Source organism: Lemur catta, chromosome 11 (genome assembly GCF_020740605.2).
Source record: "Lemur catta isolate mLemCat1 chromosome 11, mLemCat1.pri, whole genome shotgun sequence".
NCBI lineage: Eukaryota > Metazoa > Chordata > Mammalia > Primates > Lemuridae > Lemur > Lemur catta.
The window spans coordinates 41,233,948-41,257,690 of NC_059138.1; the positions used below are offsets into that span (position 1 = coordinate 41,233,948).

A 23,743-nucleotide genomic window follows, 5' to 3' on the forward strand; every position below is an offset into this window, starting at 1 on the left:
ATTCATTCACTTATTTATTCAGTCTTTCTGGTTGTCTTCGATCTGCAAAGCACTGTGTTAAGAACCTAGGTTGATACTGATATGAATAACGTGAATTCCACAAAAGGGAGGAAGTATGTGGACAATGATAACTGCTGAAAAAGAGAGAGAGCGAGTGAGCGAGCACAGGAGAGATGTATAAGGGGATATGGGATTTCACAGGACTGGGAGTTACTTCTGATTGGTGGACTTGGGGAAGGATTTATGGAGGAGGTCGCCTTTGACCTGGGTCTTGAAAGAAGACAAGATTTGGGTTTTCCAAGCCAAGAGATCAGATGTGCCCAACCATGAAGGCGGGAATACAGGACAGTGACAAATGTTCCAGTGTAGCTGGAGCACAGATATTTAATAGGATATTGTGGGAGATAAGAGATAAGACTGAATAGCAGGATGGGGCCAAATCATGGACAGCTTTGGGGATTCATTTAAGGTTTTTTTGGGGGGGATCTTTTTGAGTGGGGCAATCCTTTAGGACAATTGTGGCATCCATGATCAGGGAAGACTGGCCGTAGCAGAAGGGAAAACAGGTAGAAGGCTATCTAATCCAGGGAAGTGAGATTGAACTGGGATAGAACAACAACAGGATGGAGGGGAGGGCTGACCTGGGAAAGGAGAGAGGTAGTGCTCAGACTTGGGCACTGGCTGTCTATATGTCAGTCAAGATGGTTGTGAGCTGGGCAACCAGGAGGGCTATGGTTCCTTAATTACAAGGTGATTCAAGAGGAGGAGTATTTTCAGAGGAAAGGTCATGAATACAATTTTGATACATAAACATGTGGTATCTGGGTAAGAATGTCTAGCAGGCAGTTGGACATCTTGAGGTGGAGCTGTGGAATGAAGGCAGAGATGGCAAAACAGACATAAGAGTCCTCTTCACAGTGGTGACAGATGGAACCATGAGAGCAGAAGAGATCCCAAAGGACAGACTGGGGAGGGGTGTTACGGTTGGGAAGAGAGTTCAAGACCCTGGAGGAGCAATCAGAGAGGTAAGAGAAAATCCAGCTAATAAGCTGACTAATAGTGTTAGCTGTTATAGGGGGTCCCAAGGGGATGAATGATTGAATCAGTCATTGGATTTTGTCACTGTGGCAAGACTGGAGATCTATGGGGGACACTGTCATTAGAACCTTGATGGATCCAGATTTTAAAATGCGATATGTCATGGAGAAGAGAAATTAAGCACAGCATGCCTGTTTTCAGATACCTTGTACATCAAATCAGAAAAGTAACAATAAATGATTTCAACAAGAATGTGATTAAAGAGTATTTTTTACAAACGATGAGCACCCTGCTTTTCCTTACACATTTCCCACACAGAGAGTTCCTTTAGGGTGGAAATAGCGTCTTGTTCATCTTTGTACTCTGACCATCCCCAGCCTCTGAAGAAACAAGCCAGGAAACCCGGGGCCTGCCTGCCATGGCTGGAGCTAAGCAGGAGCTCTAGTTGTTCCCGGTGGATGTCCACACTGGGTGGGTTCCCAGAGTGGCCCAAAATATGGGGTGGGGTGTGGGGAAGCCTATAGGTGAGGTCCATGGAGTAGCAGGTGAAAGCTCTTTCCCACCCACAGTCCTCAGAATAGCCATCATTTCTTGAGTGCCGAGTGCCTGGGATCGTGCTAAACCAGGCGGGAAGGCAGTTCCACTCCCTGCCCTTCTCCACTCTTCCTTTTCTAACTCCCTTCCCAGCCCGTCTCTGGGCAGAGCAACCACTGTTTCATCCAAAAAGTGGGTAATTCTCCCTGTAGCCTCCCTGAAGCCCTCTCTCTGGCTTCCATACCGCTCCTTTCTCTTTGGTTCTCTTCCTGCCTCTCAGGCTGCCTGCTGTCTCTGGATCTTCCTCACCAACTTCTCTTACCTGCCAGTCAAATGTGACTGTGCTGAGAGGACTCTCTTCTCTCCGTACGTGGTGGGGTCTCTCTGGGGGAGAGCTCCTCCCCACTCATGCTCCGGCTCTGGCTCCTGAGGCCTCACCCAAGCGCCCTGTTCCTGCTCTGTTTCCGGGCTGCCTCACTCAGTGTCCTTCAGGCACCTGGAACTCAAGTCTACAACTAACCTCATTGTCCTTCTTCCTACACTGGCTCCTTCCCCTGTGTTTCCTGTTGGCTTCCTGGCCTCATCTTCCACCCAGCCCTGGGCCACAGCCCTCCTGCCTGATCTTTTCCTTCACATTCATTATTCACTAAGTTTCATTATTTTCATCAATGAAATGTCTGAAATATCTCCAAAATCCAACCCCAATGTGCTGTTTCCACCACCACTTCCCTAATTCTGGCCCTCATATCACTTGCCTCAACTTCTGCAGTAACATTTTAACATTTATATTTTCCTATAAAACTCATCTTAAATACTACTAGGTATATTTCCAAATCCACATATTTTTACCTTCCCACTTAAAAATTTGTTTAATGACATCTGATTATATAAACTTCAAACTCCTTTGCTTGTTATAGAAGGCCCTTTTTAATAGAGTCCGTCTTTCATTTTGGGCACCCCCCTTTTCTCATTTAGCCTATGTTATAGCTGTTCTGAACAAGTCTCCCCAACTTTTCTCAAACTATTTCCTCTGCTTATAAACAGTCTTACCTTTTGCCCACTCTGGTGAAATCAATGCCCAGCTAAAATGTCACATCTTCTGCAACTCTGCTAAGCAGATTTAGCACACTGACTCCTTTGGGCTTGTATCACCCTTTGCTGCTGCTATTCATATTGCTTCAGTAGGTGATTTCCTCCCTATTTCCCCTACTAGCCTGTGAACCCAGGAAGCCGTCTCTCCTATTAATCTTTATATCCTGGGCTCTCAGCAAGGTGCCTGGGGCCAGAGGAGGCACTCAATAGATGTTTGTGGAACTGAACTGAAACCACAAAGAGCCCTCTCTTTATCCCTGCTTCCCTTCCTCCATCCCTCTGTCCCTCCCTCCCTTCCTTTTTCTAAGTTAGTGACTGTAGCGAATTAATTCAGGTTTTCTTATCCCCATGGATTACAGACTAGCTAAAGTAAATTACGTGGCAAACATAGACCTTTCTTTTGTCAGAAACAGAAATCTATACCTCTTTAATCTATGGTCACTAGACTAGATTTACCCAATAATTATTCTACAACTTTATACCTTTTCTAGCACATTGCACCTTTTTCCTTTATGCCCTAACTTAGCTTTCCTCTGATCAGTAAGTTATCCCTGAGAGACACACTTTAGAGAAATGATACATTTAAAACTTATTTTTGTAGATATTTTCAAGGAATTATTGCAATGGGGTGTGTGTGTGTATGTGTGTGTGTGCATGTGTGTGTAGATATTTACATCAGCATAAACTATTTCATAAGGAAAAATTTAGCAGTAGGCCAATTAAATAATTCACTTAGTGAATAATATTATCTTTCATGTTAAATTTAAGCCAGTCCTGGATGGTAATTAGCAGGGTCATTAACAACTGGAAAACACATTTCAGAAAAAATTCAGAGAGCTGGCTTAAAAGAATTTGGAGAAGAGATGCTCAGCCATGACTGTGACAGTGTGAATGGGGTCGAATCAAACCAGACTGAGGAATGTGTCAGCTTGAGTCATACTTTTATGGCTAACTGTGGAGACTGAGCATGGGTATTAGTTTCTGCTAAAAAGCCAAACTGGCAGTTTAAAATCCCGGTCCAATTAAATTGTGGCAGTAGCAACATGCCACTGTAGGATTTGACAGTGGCAATGTGAGCTGCTCTAGGGATGCATTTGAGGGTAAGGAGCTGCTTGAACTGCAGATGCAAGGCTGCCATTTACACTCTGATTTATTTACGTATAGGGCGCTTTTTCTTTCCTTAAGGATTTTATCAAATATTAGGCTAAAATATAGCCAACACTTGAGAATATATCCATTTTGAAATAGTGATGAATGCCATCTAGATGTAAAGTTATGAATACTTTCAAAAAATAGTCACAAATGGGCTCTATAATTTTTTTTTCCTTAAACTTGGTGCATCACTGAGTATGGAGGAAGGAAGGTGAGAGGACCCAGTCCTGATTGGACAACCACCCCAAAGCAGGCTGGGAAATGCCCACATTGCCAGGTGGAGTTCAGAGATTCCAGAGCTAGAATGTCTGGCAACTATGCCTCTCCTTCCGTCTGATGTGAAAAAGGAGGCTTAGGTTGGAGCTGTCCATACTTGGACTGATAGGAAATAAATTTGGTTATTTGCACTGAATCTGAGGGAGGACTTTTCTCGAAGTGTGTGGGGCAGAACTCTGCTAGTGCTGCCTCTGTTGTTCTCCCCTCAACCCTTGCTTCCTGCTGGGGCCATTCTAGGCTGGCCCTGCTAGGATGTGGTGCATCTCAAATGTTCACAAATCCACAAATCCTATCCTTATCACTTCTAGGGACTTAGCTACAAATATATTCCAGATCTTTAGCAGTAATTAGATACAAGCTACTATGAAAGAGAAAGCATTACACATCAGTTAAAAACATATGCAAAACCAAGGCTCATTAGAGAAAGATAATATTCATGCAGATTTTACAAACCGTGTCTTTAGGGTGGCCCAATAAGTAGAAATATGGGGACCCATGCTTGTCACTTTTCATGCACATGGAGAGACTGGAAGGTACCATTCCTAAAGGAAGGGGAGGAACAGCCTAGGACCAATCATTAGAATTAACAGAACCAGTGACAAAGATATATTATTACTGTTAGAATCAAGATTGCTTAGTATGTTTAGAGCAGTCGAATAAAAATTATCTAGGTAGTAAGAATAAAGACTTTAAGTAAAGCTAACCCTATCAAGCATGCAGCAAGTGAAATTAGTGAAAGACTGAGCTATACGTTCAAAAAGTAGATTTTTTTCAAAATATGGAGGGCATCCTGAGGTGCTTGTATGGAGCCACAAATATTAATAAAATTTGAAGTGGTAATATCTAAATTCATGTAGAATTTTCTCATAATAATGGCATGTTTTAGTGACATCAGCTGTCATTTGAGAATCACAGTAATCATTTCTAAATTTTAAAAAATTCTAAAAATAAAAACATAGTGTCTCATGTTTGTGTTTATGTTTTCTCTAATAATCTCATAAATTCATATAGTTCCCCTCACCTCTAACACCGTGCTTCTTTATATTCAGAGTTCACAGTTGACTTGCTGGATATAATTGCTTTCTGGAAGAAAAATAAAGCTGAAAAAAAAATGTCTTGCCTGCTCTGCTCCTCTATACTCACTTGCTGTGGGCTGCTTTGAAACCAACCTCCTCGTGGCCGTTTTGGTATGTGCCTAGCTCAGATCATGGACTATAGTTCTTTACCATAAAGATGGATCCAGAAATTTGGGAATATCTGGGTCAATAATCTCCAAGAGACAGGCCCCTAGGAAAGGCCACAACTGCTCCTGCGATGCCTGCTATTCTCTTAGCTCTGCACAGGGCGAGGTGACAGGGATGTGCTCATTGTGAGGCTAACGTGATCAGAAGAACTTCATCCATGCAGCTCAGACATTCTGAGGCCTGATTCCCTCTGCCAGTACACCCTGAGGATACTCCCATATACGTGCCCAACTTGCTCCCCACATGGCACTGTGCCTACATGGCTTCAGTGCACAGAGTAGATTAGCACTCCACATGGATTTTGGATTATGCTACAGGGTTGATTTTCACAGCATGGTGTGTGTCTGAGGGAAGGGAGGGTACTTTGAGGTTAAATGGAAAGTAGAACCTCCCTGTGGTAAGGAAGCAAATGCTTAACAATGAATGTCAGAAGTGGAAATTAAATTTCAGGATTTATTAATTGAGTTTACCATTTAGCCCTGCCAAGATGCAAGTAATTTTGTGTGAAAATGATCAAGCTGTTTTAGTGTCACAGAAAGAAGGCTCTTATTTGGTTTTAAACATGGCCTTTACTGGGCCTGAAAGATTCATGTGCTAGGAAACCTCATGCCCAGAAGGTCAAATAAAAGGACTTAGAACATGATGGAAATAAATTGCCAGCAAGGCTGAAGTAGAAACTACAGTGAAACATGAGAAACAGAGTTGCATACTGCGCTAGGCATATTTAATGCACACATTATGAGCGCACATGTCCAGTGCTAAAACCCAGGGTCCTGCTGAGCCCAGGGTCACATCTGTTGGAGAGCATATGCTTAAAAGACCAGAGACCTTTCTACAGAAGTGTAAAAGCAGGCTATTCTGGAAGCAAATGTCTGAGCCACATTATATTATGTTAAATAGTTAACGTCTGGGCTAAATGTGTGTTTGTTGTTCTATGGAACCCAAATAGCACATTGAAGAATATGTGATTCTCAAAGTTTAGAGATTTTGCCACAGTTAGAACATATCATTCAAGCCTGGAGCAAGGCATTATATGATTTTATCTTTGGTCCCAACTGATGGACTTCAGTTAAAAAGAAATATTGGGAGGTCTTTATTAGAACAGGACCTTGGGGCAATCCTAACTTTGAACAAGGCTGTAGGCAGAGTTTGTGGAAAATGAAAATCTGGCCTTATGGCAAAAATATAGAGACAGCAAAAAGATCAGGGGCTGCCAGGGGTAGGGGTGGGAATGGATGAATAGGTGAAGCACAAAGGATGTGTAGGGAAGTAACACTATTTTCTATGATGCTAAAATGGTAGATGTGGATACATGTCATTATGCATTTGTCCAAACTCATAGAACGTACAACACTGAGAGTGAACCCCAATATCAACTATGGACTCTGGGTGATAATGATGTGCTGACGTAGGTTCATCAGTTGTAACAAATGTACCACTCTGGCAGGCGATGTTGATCACTGGGGAGGCTCTGTGTGAATGGGGACCAGGAGGACATGGAAATCTCTGTGCCCTTTTTCTCAAATGTACTGTGAACCTAAAAATGCTCTGGAAAAATAAAGTCTTAAAACAAAAGCTGGCCTTCTGGACTCACTATTTCTTCCAGTGGAAATGAGGAGTTTAAAAATTAAAGCTGGTGAGTTCTTTGACTAGGAAAAACCAGGAGATGGTGGTAGGCAGAGGCATTTCTGAAGCTTTGGAGACTTGACACTTGCTGGTTATGGTGGCTGGTTGGACCTACCCTAGAATTTGCCTTAAGGTACTGGACTCTGCTTCGAGTAGGTGGACAGCAGGGTTTCTGGTCAAACTCCTTCATGGGGATCAAAACATTTCTGTAACATCTCTTCAAGACAAGAGAAGATCCGACAGTGGGGAAAACAACCTTAGCACGTATCACCAACTTCGCATTGGGTCTGGTTGAGGAGTTAGAAGCCTACCTTGAATCAACATTCTCATGCTGTGAACCACAGGGTCAGGCTCCGCAGGATGAGAGCAGAAAATAAACTCAGATTGTCAAAAAGGCATGATATGGAAAATGAGATGACAATGTGAGGAAAATCTAGTTTCCTTTCTGCCTTTATGTTTCAATGGCTGTAAGTCAGAATGGAAGTGATTTAGACTTGAGGGGCAAAGGCAGGGCACACTCGAACAGTGGAAGGCCAACAAGATATAAAGAGGGCAACAAGGAGTAAATCCTCCCGCGGGGCTGGCCTTTACGATAGAGCTAGAGGAGACAAATCCAGTAGTCTCCAGGGTGTGAAATTCCCTGGGACAGAGGTGGGGGGTAGGGGTTGGGGGAGGGGATGGGTGTATACCTACATGATGAGTGCGATGTGCACTGTCTGGGCAATGAACACACTTGAAGCTCAGACTCGGGGGGATGGGGGGCCATGGGCAATATATATAACCTGAACTTTTGCACCCCCATAATAAGCTGAAATTAAAAAAAAAAAAAAGGGTCCTGGGCCAAACTGACTCAATCAGAATTTCCAGAGGGTATGTGGAGAGTGAGAGGGAGTGCAGGCATTTGTGTATATAAAAGGCTGTGTGTGTGTGTGTGTGTGTGTGTGTGTGTGTTTGAGACAGAGAGAGAGAGAGAGAGAGAGAGAGAGAGAGAGAGAGAGAGAGAGGAGGGAGAGAGTGTGGACAGGGGAGGGAGGGAGCGTGGGAGAGAGGATTCTGATTCCTCTTTAAAAAGTATTATTTTTTCCTCCTCTTCTGCATTACAGGGTTTTTTTAGTTTCCATATTTAATCTCACCCTTTGATCCCTAATCTCCACTCCCCATTCCCCACTCCCTTGCCACATAAGTCTCTTGCATTTGTGACTTCTTTGAGGGCTGTTCCAATGTTTTTACCATATTCAGTAGGATTTCCACTAAGACAGCTGCCTTTTCTCCTGGACATTTATGGGAAGCAGCCTTCTTGTGGGAGAGTTCAGCTTCATGTTGGGGTAAGGAAGGGAATGTTCCTATTAGATACTAAAATATGACTTTCTAGGATGGGTTACTGGTGGAGCTGGAATCTTTAGGTTTTCCAAGATGCACAGGGGTGTTCTTCTCAATGGGGTTTGGAAAAGATATCTCCTCACTCACTCATCTCCTCCCACAATTTCATTCAAGGAGGCTGAAGCTCAAGAGCTAAATGGGTTCTTCTTGGAAGATTTCTTGGCCACTATGTGAGCTAATATATTTTATCAGAGTCTTAAATACCTGATAAGTGAAGACTTGCAGGTGCGGGGGTACGTGTGTGTGTGTGTGTGTGTGTCCCAATGTATCCTTAAAAAGAAAAATGCATGTTGAAAATCATGTAAGAGTATGTAAAAAAAAAAAAGGAATGTCATTATAGTCCATGATTTTCAATAAAACAATGTGAAGAAATGGGATTTTTTTTTTCCTCATCCTAAAAACACTTAAAATAATAAATGAGGTTTTGGCTGAGCACTGGAGAAAGGAATTTCAGAGTTGTGCTCTTTAAGAAAGCCCCTGTCTCTGGCTCCATGAAACAGAAACTTATTGCAAGTTTTACGGTCAGAGGATTTCCTGGGGTTGCCTCAGTGCTGCAGAGAGCAGCTCGAGCCTTTCGGAGAGGAAGAAGAACCCTGTCCTCTGTATGAGGCAGCCGGGGTTCTGCAGACATCTTGTCCTCTCGCTGGGTGCTTTATCATTTTCCCTTACTCAGTGGAAGGTGTACTTGAGTGATTTGTGGACCCTTTCATGAAAAAGGAAGATACGCTCAACCAAGGATGTCAGAAGCTGAAATTAAAGTCCAGAGTTTATGATTGAAGCAAACCTCCTTTTGCCCTACTAAAAATGCAGGTGAATTAGTGCAAAGGCTATGGAGCCACTTACAGCTCCCATAAACGTGGTCCCCGAGGAAGAGGTTGAGGTTAAGGCAATGGCAACTCTCCCTCCGTCATTTACTGTGGGGGCACATCAGCACGAGCAGGACAGCCCCAGGACGTGAGGTGACGCAGCGCCAGGCTCCAGAGGGGGCCGAGAGCCACAGGAGGGGAACAGCACTGATTAGCAAATTTCACAGAAGCTTTGGCTCGCTAACATGGAATTCAGAATACTTCAGACTAGGTCCAAGCAGAGCTGTACCCATATTTAACAGGTCCTTTCCTCAGAAGAATCAGATTATTAGTATAAATATTACAAAAGAAATACGTAACAAACTGAAGAAGCCAAGTGCTCTTCAAGGATCCTTAACACTTTAGAAGTACTTACTAAAGTCTTCAAATAATTAATAGAACCCATTTTAATTTTTTAATGAGAGCAGATCCTTTGAGACCTTTTTATCAGTCTCTGTCAGAAACAATTGTTACATGTATCTTCATTATTAGAGTGTCAGCTGGACTGAGGACCAGGACTATATTTTACCGTCAAGTACCTGCAGAGTGTCTTGCATATAGTAGGTGCTCAGTAAATCCTGTTTCAGTTGAGAAAATATTAATTATATTGACAATATTAATCACAGAATTTGTTCCATATGGAATATTTGGTAGGCGTATATTGTCTGTAGTTTATCTTTGTATGATCAGAGGCAAGAAGGACAAGCTGAACAAATCACGATGATAAGGATACACTTCTAATGTTTACTTAGCAATGCATATTCTTAAAGAAGAATAAACAAATAAACATTGCTTATTGCCATCTAAATAGAGACCAGTACTGCTTAATCTAGTGCTCCAATATGACTGTTGGAAGTCATTTTGATTCACTGATTAAAGGAAGACTTTTAACTAAACAGCTATTTGGCCCATTCATTTCTTTAGCCATAGTCACTGCCTCAGGACTGTTTTCCACTTACTCAGCACAGTTTTATTATACTTATAAAACATAAACAATTTCATTTACCAAATGCCTGTAATCAAGTCAAACCCTATTAAAGATACAATTACCTTTGAAAATGGAAGTGTAGGCAGAAGTGTAATTCACTGATTGGCTATGTCTTCCCTGTTGTGTGGGCATTTGGTGTTAGCTGTCGCTGGGTCATTTATATTGTGAGAATTCTGCTTCATCCTTTTTAACCTTGCCTGGGCCTCCTGAGACCACTGAGACTTTCATTTACAATGGAACACTCTTCAGTGTGCTATTCGTAAAGACCTGCCCTATTGGTTTTTTTAAGAGAATAAACAGGCCAGAGCACCAAGCAAGACTGAAAAGCATGTTTCTGTTTTGCTTTATTTTGATCAACTTTGAACAGCGAATGCTACCGAGGGAAATGTTCCACTTCGGTCTGAACTACTTATGCTGCGAATTTTTTTTTTATCCAATGGCACCTCTGTTTACCTTGGCCCTGGCCCTGGCTCAGCTTATAAATCAAGTGTGTGTTCAAGTTGTATTCCTTGAATGCTAATGAAGGACACCTGTATTTCAAAGCAGGGAGCTAATTTGTATAATTCATGCCGGTGCCGTTTTACAACCATGATGCATACTTCCTTTTCTTCTATCCTTTTCAAATTTAATTTCAATAGCAAGAACCAGTGTTAAGGGGGGCACTGCTTTTTATGCACCATCTCTTGATGCTTTTCTCAGTATGGTGTTGAGATGTGTGTCAAGGGAGGGGGAACTAACACTTTCCACTGAGTTTATAATCAACAAATTCTTATCCTGAGGACTAGAGTTGAAGTATCTATCTCCCGAGCTTCTCTTTCAAAAACTTACTTCTTCTTCAAAGCCCTTATCATTTTCCTACTCCCATTGCAGCTGCTCCACAGCCTCTGTGTGTAGCTACTACTTCTGCGGCTGCGTTTGTTGATTTCTGTCTCTGAATTGGCTGAGGTATCATCTGACATTAGTCTTTTGGTAATTGTGGACAGCATATTTGTAGCATGTTTATTCCTTTCCTCAGCCCAGGGGGATTCACCCTGACTTTGTTTAGTCAATGATCAGACAGATTGCCATGGTTTTTTTTTTTTTTCTTGCACCTGTGCTTATCTCTCGGTCACAGATCACTTTAAGAACTCAGAGAGTTTTGTATTTCTCTTGACTGAGACCAGCTTTTCCTTGATGTGTCCAGAAGTCCAGATAAGGGTCTCACTTCAAAGCAGTTCTGAGTTCTGGCTCACAGAGGTGTCAGAGCTCCCTCTGCGGATGCCACTTTACAACCCTTCCACTGGCCTTTCTAGCCTCCTCATCGTCAAAGTTCACTCTTTCCCAGGCTGGGTTAAGCCTCGTTAGTTCCCTAACAGGTTAAGTATGTGTCCTATGGATTCTGATAATCCCTTTTAACTATCTTTTAAGGATGGATTTTTATGTCAACGTTAGGATAAGGCAAACACAGGAAACCTATAATTAGGGTGCGTTTGGACAAAGTGGATTAAATTCTTGGTTATATCTACTGGCAAACTCAAGCATTTTCTTTTCTTTTTCTCAAGTATTTTCTTTTGTTGTTATTGTTGCTATTATTTTGCTTTATTACCCACCCCTCCCCTTGAGAATTTTGTTAAAATACACTCTAGTTTATCTTGGATAAAAACTTCTGTTTCATGATATAGTATATTTAACGGATGCTAGAGGAATTATGATGTTCCTCAGCTGTGGGCACTCCTTGTACATTGGAGCCATTTGTACAGTTCATGAGTGTGGCCACTTCTCAGGCTCACTCCTGGTGCAGAGAAGGGTTAACATAGCAGGACTGAGACTGGTCTCCTTAGAAAGGCCTGCCCGTGAGGGTGGCCCTTGGCTGGTGTCTGGAGACATGACTGGTAAATCGTCCCCTATATTAATGTAGACCCTTTGCTAAGTGCTAGGTGTGTCTCACTGTTCCTACACTGTACGAACAGTGTGGCTTGTGCTGAACACCTGCTTTCCTTCTGGGAGTCTGGAATTTTGGTATGTGCTAGGCAGAGGCTGCGTGCATCACCAGTCCCAGTAAAAACCCTGGGCTCTCCGTTTCTAATGAATTTTCCTGAGGAGCAATGTCATACATACGCTGCTGCATTTTTTGTTGCTGGGGGGAAGTGTGCTCAGGGTGACTCCTCGTGGGGGAGAGACAGCATAAGACAGTCTGCGTGTGGATTCCTGCAGACACCACCTTGTCTTTTTTCCTTGTGGTCCTGCGGTGTATCTTTACTATGCTGCTGTAATAAATCTTAGCTGTGAGCACAACCATATACTGTGCTCCATGAGCCCTTCTAGAAAATCTCTGAATGTAGGGGTGGTCTTGGAGACTCCTGAACCCCACCCAACTGGTCGCTGTGAATTTCCAGAAATACGACTTGATAACATTATCCTCAAAGATGCTTACGCGATCTCTAATCTTCTTAGTTTCTCACCCATAACCATGCCCCTTTCAGCTTAGATTTTCCCGAAGAAGCAATATTTACTTAGTTTATGAGTATTCTTTTCCTTCCCTAAAGGAAATTGCTCTATGCCATTAAATTCTTTCTCTTGGGCTATCATCTCTAAAGTTATTTTACAATCAAAATCCATGTCAACCTAATATCAGAAGCAGCTGGCAAGCTCTAACATTACCAGCAAGAATAATTTTATGTTACATTTTAGAAGAAATTTTGCAACACTGGTATAGTTAACAATATTGATGACTGGCCTCTCAAAGGGATGCCCATATATTAAAAATCTCTCTGTGTGTTGGTTAATTTGAGAATTTAACCTTAACCAGATATTTCTGGATGATGTTAAGAATTGTTAAAATAATGTTGCCATGATCTTGAATTTTTGTTTTGCTCAAAAACATGTTTTTATTTTTTCTTCAAGATGATTTGAGACAGCTTCATACCTAGGCACTACAGTGTGCGTGATGCCACGGTTGGTCAGTGGTACTGTTCTAACTGCTCACTATACAAGCAACTGGTGTAGTGGCTGTTGACTAATTAAGTGTGGACCAATTAATGATTCTACAAAAAATGAAAAGCTCAGGGTAGTCACATTGGTCAGATTACCTTTTCAAAGATTAACTTGTTAGAACAATAAAAACAGTATAACCTCCATGAACATTTCCTGGCATAGCTAATAGTCAGGTCTTACCATGGAGTGAGATATACTGTTAAATTGTGGTATGTTTTAGAAGTGATAGTCACTTTGATATTACTAAATCAGTCAGTACTCTAAGGGGCAAAAAAATATTCTATTCCAAGAGTTCAGATTCTTTACAAAGGGATTAATGCTGGTGCCATTTAGCAGAATCAGGCCTGTGCTTATTGCTAACATTAATATTTAAAAAATATTTTATTAGCTCCAAGGATTAAGCCTGGGAACCTGGGATGAAATATTTCCTCTGGCATGGAGCCAGCCCTACAGAAACTTCTAATGCTTTCAGACTCACTGTGAGGGCTCACTAGCTCTTTTGTAGGTCTTAGGGGGGTGTACAGGACACTGAAAACATTTTGAAGTCAGATATTTCAACCAAACTCAGGATATGGATCTGTCCTGCTAAATAAGGAAATGTTAGTCAGTTATTTAGACAATGTACACAAAAAGCATAATTTGAAAGGAAAAAGTACTCTTTAGAAGTTTTTTTGGGTAGGGGATAGAGGGAGGAAAGTGATTTATCTTGATCAACAATTTATCTAGATCAATAATTTGAGCTCATTTTTCAGGTTAGCAGTTAGATCCCATTTCCCTGATATGAGTAGGTGTCATCTGCACTAGTCTTCACTGATGCCTGTCTGTCTGCCTATTTGTCTTTGGCATTCTGTCACTTCCTCAGATTGTTTTTAAAGATCAGCTCTGGTTTTGATGCTTTTTTGTGTAATGACCACCCAGCTGTTTCCGATACTTTAGAACTATACTGTCGGTGGTGTCTGTAATGGACCTCTGGGAAATAACTTTAAAGATTTTTGAAGGCAAATCTGTGAATTAAAATGCACTGTAAGGCCTTCCTGAAAAGCATACAGAAACACAACATGGAAGTGAATTTTTGGAATAATTCCTAAATGCAAAGGAAATGCACCCATTGAACAAACTGCGGTTTACATTGTAAACTTCACACCCTGAAGATTTGTTCTTGCTTTTCCCCTGGTCCCCGTTATAAGCTCTGTGGGATAGTCTGATGCACAAGCCATTTTAAGAAATAATTGATAAGTTACTGTGGACTCAAATGAACAGAGGACTGCCAGTCAAATTGCAAAGTTCTGGTATACAAGTGGTGCTGGATCTCCCTGCACACTCAGAGATGCCCTGAAAGGTCCTACATTTGATATCTAAACATTCCCTAATTGAGGGAGCAAAAGAAAGAGCTCACACACATAGATTTCTTGGGCTTAAATATACATATGTGTGTGTATATATGTATGTGCATATATATACATACCTATTGATAGCTAAATATATATTTAGGTAGAAATAGAGAACTGATGTAGTTTTATAAATAAGCACAGGCATTTATGGTACACAGGAGAAACAGAAAAAGGGAGAATGGAAATGTGAAACGCACCATACTCTGGGACCTGCCCTGTGCCCCGCTTCAGCAGCAGCCTCACTCTTCTTCCTCCAGATTTGATGAGTTCTATCGCTCTGGCATGTGTCATGTCCCTTGTGCTTTCCCCATTGATTTCAATGATTTGATCTCCTACCTGTTAATTAAAGAGAAATTAAGTTAGCCAAAGATGGTTTTACTCAGGTTGCATTTCCAGCAGATTGAAAAAAGCATCCCCAGGTTACCAGTTTCCTGAGAGCATCTGACCAGGTTGCTTGCAGCCTGCTGCTTCTTAGAACAGGCTAATCCCTGGCCGCATCCCGAATCTGACCACGAAGCTTTATTTGCCTTTATAGAAATGAAAATATCAGACCATGAAGGTTGGGACGATATATTACTTATATTTAACCTGTATGGGCAGAGACTGTTAGCTACTTAGCATTTTTAAGCATAATTTTTTAAATTGATGCATAATAGATATACATTTTTCAGGGTACGTGTGATAATTTAATACATTCATATAATGTACAGATCAATGTAGTTGGGATATTCACCACCTTAAATATTTCTCTTTTCTTCATAATTAGCATTTTTTAAAAAAATTAGGGAATATATTTGATACCACAATTCAAAATAACCTGGCACTTTTGCTTTGAATGCAGAAGTAAATATTTTAAGAGCTTTTCATTGAACATACTGCCAGCTTTTGGCTTAGTGCAGCATCTAATTCAGCATGTTGGATGAAATGATTGGTTTTTGTGCTTCCCTGAGAATTTTTGTTATGCATCACTTAAATTTCCCTGGGTGCTATTGTGATATTGCCTTCTTTGTAAACAGTGGTTTATTGATATTCAATTTTGATGATGAGTTTTCTATCACAGTCACTTGAATTAAAAACGAGATCCTCCATTCTCCCCACACAACTGATGCCTTGGCTACATCTCTGCCATGCTCACACCTGATTGCCAGAAGCTGTTTGGTTAAATACCAACCCTTCCTGAATTATCAGAATTACCTGGGTTCTGTAAGCAATTCCCTTTTAGCCTTTGGGAATAGGTATTTGGAATAAAAGAGCACATCAAGGGATAAAACCCTGAGTACATTATGTAACTCCCACGGTACCATTACTGTCAGGAACCTCTGAATTAAAAAATGCTTCACTTCAGTGCAAGTAACTTAAGCACAAAGAGTTGCTTTGCAAAAATGCTGGTTTGCTTGGGTCCCTGAAACAAAGCAGACCTCAGCTTAAATTCTGTACTGCAAACAGAATTGCAGAAAAACTCTCTGTAGCTAAGTATTAATAGTATCAAGTGGATGCTGCAGGCTGGGGAAGAACAGGAACAAAAGGTTGCTGTGACAGTGGCGAGACGGCATTAAGAAAAGACCCCAAAGTGAGGGGGAAGAACAAACACATGTTTGCTGTAGCAAGGAAGTGGCATCTCTACCTAAAAAGGACTGTCTAAGGGGTAAGTGTTCCAATGTAATGAAGGTGAAGACTTCCCTTTGCCGCGGTTGCCAAAGGCAGTGTGGTTTTCGGGCAGTGGAAGAGGTTGGCCTCTCTGGGATGAGTTTCACATTGCACAGAAGAACCAGGAAGACAGGACTACATTAATTTGTTTTAGAGCCAACACCTTACTTCAAGTTTCCTTACTTGTCTCCTTTCTTATGAGGCAACGGGCATAACCTGAGGTTAAATAGCTCTCCAGAGGCCGCGTCTCTAAGCCAGAGGCAGAAGCGGGACCGGTTATCCCTTCCCCAGTAGCCCTCACCCATGACTGGAACCTCACGGCACAGTATTAAATTGAAAAAGTAAGACGGAAGTTCCAATGAAGTTATATATATATATATCTCATTCCTGGCTGAGAGCTCTTCTGAGCTTCAGACTCACACACCCAGTTGATTACTAAACATCTTCACCTGGCTGTCCACCAGGCCACCCCAGCTCAATAGCAGCAGACTGGGCTTACTACCTTCCTCCCAAGGCAGCTCTTCTCTTTCCTTCCAACGCTGGCTAAGGCACCACCCACCCAAGCCAGAAACCTGGGGGTCACATTGGACTCCTGTTTTCTCAACTCCTCTGCATCTGTCCCTGTCCTCACATGTATCCCATTGCTAACTAGCTCAGCTCAGGCCTTTACTTGGATCATTCCAATATTCTCCTGTCACTCTCCCACCAATCTCTCCTCCTCATTGTCACCAGAGTCATTCTTCTAAGGAAAATCTTCCTAAATGCGTCCAGGCTCTTCCACATACCACTGTTCTTATTGCTTTCTCCTCTCTATGGGCCTGGTGATCTCCAGACCTTTCTCAAGGTCAGCCCAAGCATCTCCTCCTCTGGGGCACCTTCCTCAGCCCTACACCTTCTCCAGCGGAGGTGTCCAGCCTCTCTGTTCAGTAGCAACTGCACCCCACTCTGTTATTTATCACACTTCATTACAGGTTTATGATTCTCTGTCTGCCCTCCATGCTTTGAGTGTCTTCATTCAGTAAATAATTTCTGAGTACCTCTGAGGTACCAGACAGTTTACTGGGGTTATAGTGATAAATGGTATACTTCTAGCTACAATACATTTTCAGTCCATTGGAGAGGAAATGGGTAAAAAGGACAATGTATCATTGCTATGACAGAGGCACTCACAAAGTAGTAAGGGAACAGAAAGGAGGGACATCTAACTCATAAGGGTGGGGTAGGTAGTTAGGGAGAGCTGCCTGGAGGTGGTGACATCTCAACTGAGTTTTGAAGTATCAGTAGGAGTTCCCCAGCTGAAGGAGGGGCAGCATTCTAGGCAGAGAGAGCAGCATATGCAAAGACCCTGAGATTTGACAGCATAGTATATTTGGGGAACTGTGAGTAGTTTATTGTGCTATTCAGGAGTTTAGGTATTTACTTATCTATTTATTTATTTGAATTTTGCATGAAGATAATTTATTTTGGAACTCTGTCTTTTCCCTGGTGTTCTGTCCACCTGGGCTCACATCCCCACTCAGTTTTGCTCCTGAATTTCTCTTCATTCTCAGGATGCAGGTTACATGCAACCTCTAGGTAGCCCCCTCACACTTTGTAAGGGTCACTCTAGGTTTTATTTTGAAGGCAACAGCAAGGCACTGAAATTTTTAAACAGGGGGCAACGTAACCGGGAAGCAGAGTGGTGTTTAGAAATCTACCTGAGACATCAGTGGGGAGGGTGGATGGGAGAGAAAGGTGGGAGACTGAGGAAGAGGACTGAGTGGTGGGGTTGTCACGTTGTCTATCCACGCGAGACATGAGGAGGCTGGGGAAGGAGGAGATGGGGAGATGAGGCAGAAGTGGGGGCCCGTCTGGCTGTGTGTCTGGTCGGGGTGCACTACAGGCATCTGTGAGTGAGTGAAGCCTTTCCCTGTGGCCCATCTTGGGACCCATGGCAGAAAGGGTTATAAACACTCTTGGCCCCAAAATCAAGCCTTGACAGCCACTTCTGCCTGAGGACGCCTGTGTTCCAAGACTGACGTGCCAACAAAAAACATGTGGAGGGCAAAAGGGATCTTGTGCTGTGACAGAAATAGCCACATCTTTTGCACTCTGGTCCCACACTTGACGCCAGCAATACTTAGGAAACTTATTTTCATTCTCTTCTGTGTTTGTTTTTTCTTTTCCCTAGAAGGAGCTTATGAGACTTAAAGGAGAAAAAATTAGCATGGGGGAAAGAAGGGGTGGTTTGCAAAACTGTGGGAGGTGGGGAAACAGAGGGGTTCCAGGGCTGCCCAAGGGCTGGACTGATGTCCTCTCTGTCAGAGTCTCAGGGATGAGGTTCTGGGAAGAGTTGGGGACATTATTTTCATTGAGTTTCAGGAGTCTGGGGTGACCTCGTTACTTGGCAGATTTTTCTAATTTCAGCTTTCCGTTTAAGGTCCCCTCAGAGGGAGATGAGAACAACTGTGATGCTGGTTGAATCTCTCCCAAGCCCCCTCCCCACCCCAGGTACCAGTCGGGGGCAGCCTGCTGAGATCCTGCCTCATTGCGAGTAATGGGAGTTTCGGAATAGTCCAAGATCTGACCAAATTGAGAAAAAAATTTCTTGGGAGTGGCAGTGGGTAGGTAATGGGACGGAAATGCTGCTGTGACACAGATTCTGAGTCTTCCCAGGTGCTCTGGGCGTGCTGTGAAAGTGGCCTACTCACATGGCCCTATTGTCAATGGTAACAGACTCAGTTTAGGCTCAGCTTCGAGACTTCGATCTCTCCTTGGAACAACATACACTGAAGAAGGGTTTAATTTTCATTTTCATTCCAATATTAGTATTATGTCTAATCATTTTTTAATTTCAGGATATTATGAAGGTACAAACACTTTGGTTACATATATTACCTTTGCACTGCCCATGTCTGATCAGTTTTAACTGGAACTCCCTAAATAAATTTGGGATGTGATGTCTTTCGCTTTCATCCTCTTAGCGCCTGGATGTATAAGAAGATCGATTTGTCAGGGGGAGAAGCTCTCTTGTTATTTTCTGACCTCGTCTGACTTCACTGCAGCTGCCAGCGTGTGGCCAGAGAGCATCACTTTCCTATATCACAATCGAAGGAATTAATTTATAAAACCAATGGAAAATTCACAGCCATTTCAGGAATGAAGAAAAAGACCAGCTGTGACTCTGATGTGGTGTCTTTCTCTACTCTCTCTGCCACAGAGCTATTACTAAAATGAAACTTTAAAGATCTCTACTTGTTCTTAGAGAAATTTTAAAATATCAGGTTCTAGTTAGAATTGAGAGAGATTGGGGGAGGGAGGAGGAAAGGGGAGAGAGAGACCCCCAAATCAGATAGAAGTAGTTCAGGAGCATGCACATGTTGCTTTGTGTGGGTCAAGATGTCAAATTTAGAAAACTGACCAAAGAACTTACGAGAAATCCTATGCATTCATTTTTTCCTATGGAAGAAATACTTTTATCCGTGGTCCCTTGGGGCAACTAACAACCTTAAAGTAATATCTTGGGGGCAAGGCAGAGTGAGACGACTGCCATCTCCCAGCACAGCCTAGCAACTTCTGCATTTCTGTTCATACATTTCTGCTCATATATCATGGCAGATTTTTCTTTAACAAAACTATTACCAAATCCTTGAACTTGCCTGGGGCTCTGCAGGTAAAACTTTTTCTCTTCTTACTGGAAGGTCAAGGCAGGTGAAGGTAAATGTCTCAGTATTTCTTAAACAGTTAATAGTTCAAGTTTTAAGAAAAAAATTAAACTCTGTATGCATTTTTGTAGCCAAGTCATATAAAAAGTATTTGGTTTGTTGACATGAAATATTTATAAGAATTAGATTAAATTCCCGGATTTACTTCAGCCCTGAGTCATGGCAGTCCCAGTTCGAAGGGCTGCTCGGACAGCTCCACAAACATGCTTAGCTGGTTATAATCAGTTAATTGCCCTCATGCTACTACTGCACCACAAGAACCTATTTTGCATGATCGCACATGACTGAGATGATCCTAGAGGATAATTAGGTATGAGGCATTGAGCTTCTTTAGAATATCATATCAATGAATAATGGATAAATCTCTATTCCTTATTTCATGAAGGACTTAGCTGTGGACCACTTTCATGGCTAACGAGGTCGCAGGTTATTTCCTTCATAATTCCTCCCTTATGGGCCATTTTCTTCCACGAACTCCAGAACCCTTGTGGACAGGGAACATACCCATTGTCTTTTTGTCATCTATACCTGCCACAATTCCTGACAAGTAGGCCCTTGGTTAATCACGACTGAGTCAATGAATGTTCCATTGGCTTTTCGGTTATGGTAGGCGACTCCATTCTCACAACAGTAAGTTAAACTTTAGTGCACCTGACTATTACTCAAGCTTTTTTGAAATACTGCCTTAAGCACTTCCAGCCAAACCATAACAATTTCAATAGTACTTGCGGGAGACCAAATGAGGTTTCAGTAACGGTGACCTGCACAAATTGTTAGAGACAGGTAGAGCTATGGGAAACAAATGCTAAAGGATTGAGACAAAGAGGAAGAGAGGCTGAGTCTGAGTGAAATAATGAAGTGCCAGAAAAAAGAAACCTTTGCTGCTATAGTCATCATTACTGGGTGCTCTGACAACAGGAAGCCTTGGGGCCTAATGGCTCTGCTGGAACAAAGAACAGGCTGATTTTCAACTTGATGGTGGTCTTTAATATTTAAAGACTGTTTGCATGATTAAGCTTTGTTAGATATTATTTAATAACCATTACAGTTAAAATATTTCCTGTAACATTTTGGTTAACTTTTCAATTTCTTTCACTAGACTTGTGATTGAATTCGATGGGCTCCAAGTGCCTGTTTCAGGGCCTGGATCTTGTTATAAACTGTTGAGCGCAGTTGTGTCAGCAAGGCATGGGAACTCATAAAACCAGCAGGTTTTTCCAGAGAGAAAACTTCTAACCCAGTTGGACACTGAAACACATGTTTGAGAGCACCAAAACTGTGGATTTTATTTGTCTCAATTAATTCATATATTGAAAACTGTCTGAGACTCTCTTTAGACTAAGTTTTGGACAGTAATGACTTCAAAAGAAAATACTTCTCAAGAAACTTTATCCAAATAGAAGTGTGAGATGGCCCTGCGGATGGACAGAAGAGTCCTTAATCAAGGTTATGCCAGAACTCACACCTGCTTAGAAGGGTCAGGAAGGTGAGGGGATTATGGGAAGTTCAAGTCCGCTGCAGAATTCTGAGGATTCACCACTGGATGCGGGTGTTGTACCTTCTTCCATGTTTTTATTATTTGTGTATTTGCCCTTTAGAAAAGATTTAGTCACAGCTCAAAAAACGTTCAGCCTTTGACTTGCTGTGCATATTGCCCGGTGGCACGGAGTGCTGCCTTGTCTGGTCACAGCAATCAGGGCCTGACTTTGGTGAAGATTCAGGGGCAGCTCTCCATTCAGGAGCCTCCATTTCTCTTTCTATTTTTTTAAAAATCCTCTAAATTAAAAAATGAAAATCTATGTAAAGTTTGAAGATGATGTAGTACCTCAATTGTGGAAGTAGTTGGATTCTAAATTATGATTTGGTATCTTTCTCACCAAACCTTTTTTTTTTTTCCTCATCAAATATTACTAACCTCACACAGAGAATTTTATTAGATTGCTTCTTTCTAAATCTCCTAACTCTTCAAGGGCTCCATTCTCCAAGTCCTCCCCTCCCCTTGCTCTGTGCCTGCTCTCTGGGGGATCCCTTCCTGCCATTGGAAGGTATTTAGAGAGTTTCTCTTCCTGTGCCTTTGTCTAGAATCTGAGCCCTCCTCCTCCCCACTTCAAATGGCTGAATCCTAGCTAAATCCCTCAGGTCCAACTTCAGGTATGATGTCATCCAGGGACCCTTTCATGAGCCCACCAGTCCGGCTCAGGTGCCTTTTCTGTGCATGTCTTTAGAAGTACTGACCTTTGCCTATACATTGTAAGGTCTCCAAGGGCAGGGACTCAGTCACACAGGAAACAGATGATTGAAAGAAGGAATTTTTGATGAAGTTTTTTTGACTCTATGCTTATCATTGTTTAAACCAAATTTAAACAAGATCTATAATAAAAATTTAATTTGGTTTCAAAATATATGGTCAACCAGGCTTGATCATGATCAAATAATATAAAGTATAATGTGAATGCCTTGTAATTTCTAAACTATACAAATATAATTTATTATTAATTGTAGTTGTTATCATCATTACATCATCATCATCATGGTAGAAGAGAGAAAAAAGGAAACTAATAAGCTTTTCATAATGAAACTCAGAGAGAAGCAGCTGAGCTACTGAGGGTGTATTAAATGGGGGAAATGGGAAAACACTTTTCTGGAAATATCACTGAGAAGTTAAAAGCTCAAAAGAGTCTTCTGCTGGTTTGAAAGAACTTCCCTGTAGAAATTCTTATAGGACATGAATGCTATTTCATATTCTATGATTTTAGATGAAGTTCTCAGGAAAAGAATCTCATTGAATGCTGGGTAGATAATCCCAACCGCAAATGTGGCAACAGACATGAATGCAAAGAAAGAGATTTTAAAGACAAGCTGGCTGGAGAAAAATGTTTTCTACAAAGGAAAAAGTAACCACCACCATTACATTTTCATATGCTAGTCTGACTGCTCAGGTGAAAGGGGACTGAGGCAATATCTTAAAATTACCTGCCTGAGTAGGAGTGGAAAGCTATCATTGGCAGCTCAGCTAGTAGCTTATGCAGTTGCTCAGAAATCATTTGTGTTAGGTTATGAAGTCAGTTTCCCTAGGTGACTGAAAAAGAAACAAAAAGGAAATCAGAGAGGAAACTTTTCTGTTGTGAAGTCTGTCTAGGCTCTTTCCCTTCCCTGTATGTAATTGGGAGAAAATAAGGGATTATTATTCTGCATACTTATCTAATCAGATATATTTATTTTCTGGATGCAAGCATTAGGCTTTGTGCAATGACTTCTATATTGGCTCATGGTAACAATTCCTTGTTTTCTTGAAGCTAACTGTCTTGCATATTGCATTTACATTTCAGCTCAGTGTGTGTGTGTGTGCCACTTCTAGACTCGACATGTTCACAGTGTGAATTAGAGTATGAAAAGGTATACCAAGGTGGGTGCCAGGTACATAAGTCAGTTGGCATTTTGAGATAATTTAATAGGAAAGGAAGTTACTGAGGCTGAGGGGAGCTAGAACCGCGAAAGAGGGGCTGCCTGCCTGGAGCTGGAGCTGGAGCTGCAGAGGGGAAGGACACTGCCAACCCCAGAGCACCAAGGCAGGGGCAACAGGGTAAGACATATTCTAACCTCTCTGTGGCAGACAGAATAATGTGCCCCCTGCCCCCAACAGATGTCCACCTCCTAGTCCCTGGAATCTGTGATATGTTCCCTTACCTGGCAAACAGGACATTGCAGATGTGCAGATGGAGGACTACCCTGGACTATTTGGGTGGGCCTAATGCGCTTATAAGGGTCAAGGTCTGAGAGACAGATGTAAAGACAGAAGCAGAGGTCAGAGAGGAGAGAAGATGCTAAGTGGCTGGCTTTGAAGATGGAGGAA

At 42.0% G+C, this 23,743-nt stretch overlaps 1 protein-coding gene and 1 long non-coding RNA gene across 2 annotated transcripts in view; both read right to left on the reverse strand.

Moving 5' to 3' along the window:
- Window positions 1–4,597, reverse strand: part of LOC123647572 — a 46,275-nt gene extending 41,678 nt beyond the window's left edge. Inside the window, exon 1 of the long non-coding RNA XR_006738285.1 lies at window positions 4,546–4,597. This is a non-coding gene — a long non-coding RNA (uncharacterized LOC123647572). The remainder of the gene's footprint in view (window positions 1–4,545) is intronic.
- Window positions 4,598–9,253: 4,656 nt separating this feature from the next.
- MAGI2 (membrane associated guanylate kinase, WW and PDZ domain containing 2) overlaps window positions 9,254–23,743 on the reverse strand; it is an 836,940-nt gene continuing 822,450 nt past the window's right edge. Inside the window, exons 20-22 of the mRNA XM_045564147.1 lie at window positions 14,694–14,875; window positions 10,706–10,790; window positions 9,254–9,388 (exon numbers count right to left, since the gene is read on the reverse strand). Of these exons, the coding sequence (XP_045420103.1) occupies window positions 9,254–9,388; window positions 10,706–10,790; window positions 14,694–14,875 (402 nt within the window). The remainder of the gene's footprint in view (window positions 9,389–10,705; window positions 10,791–14,693; window positions 14,876–23,743) is intronic.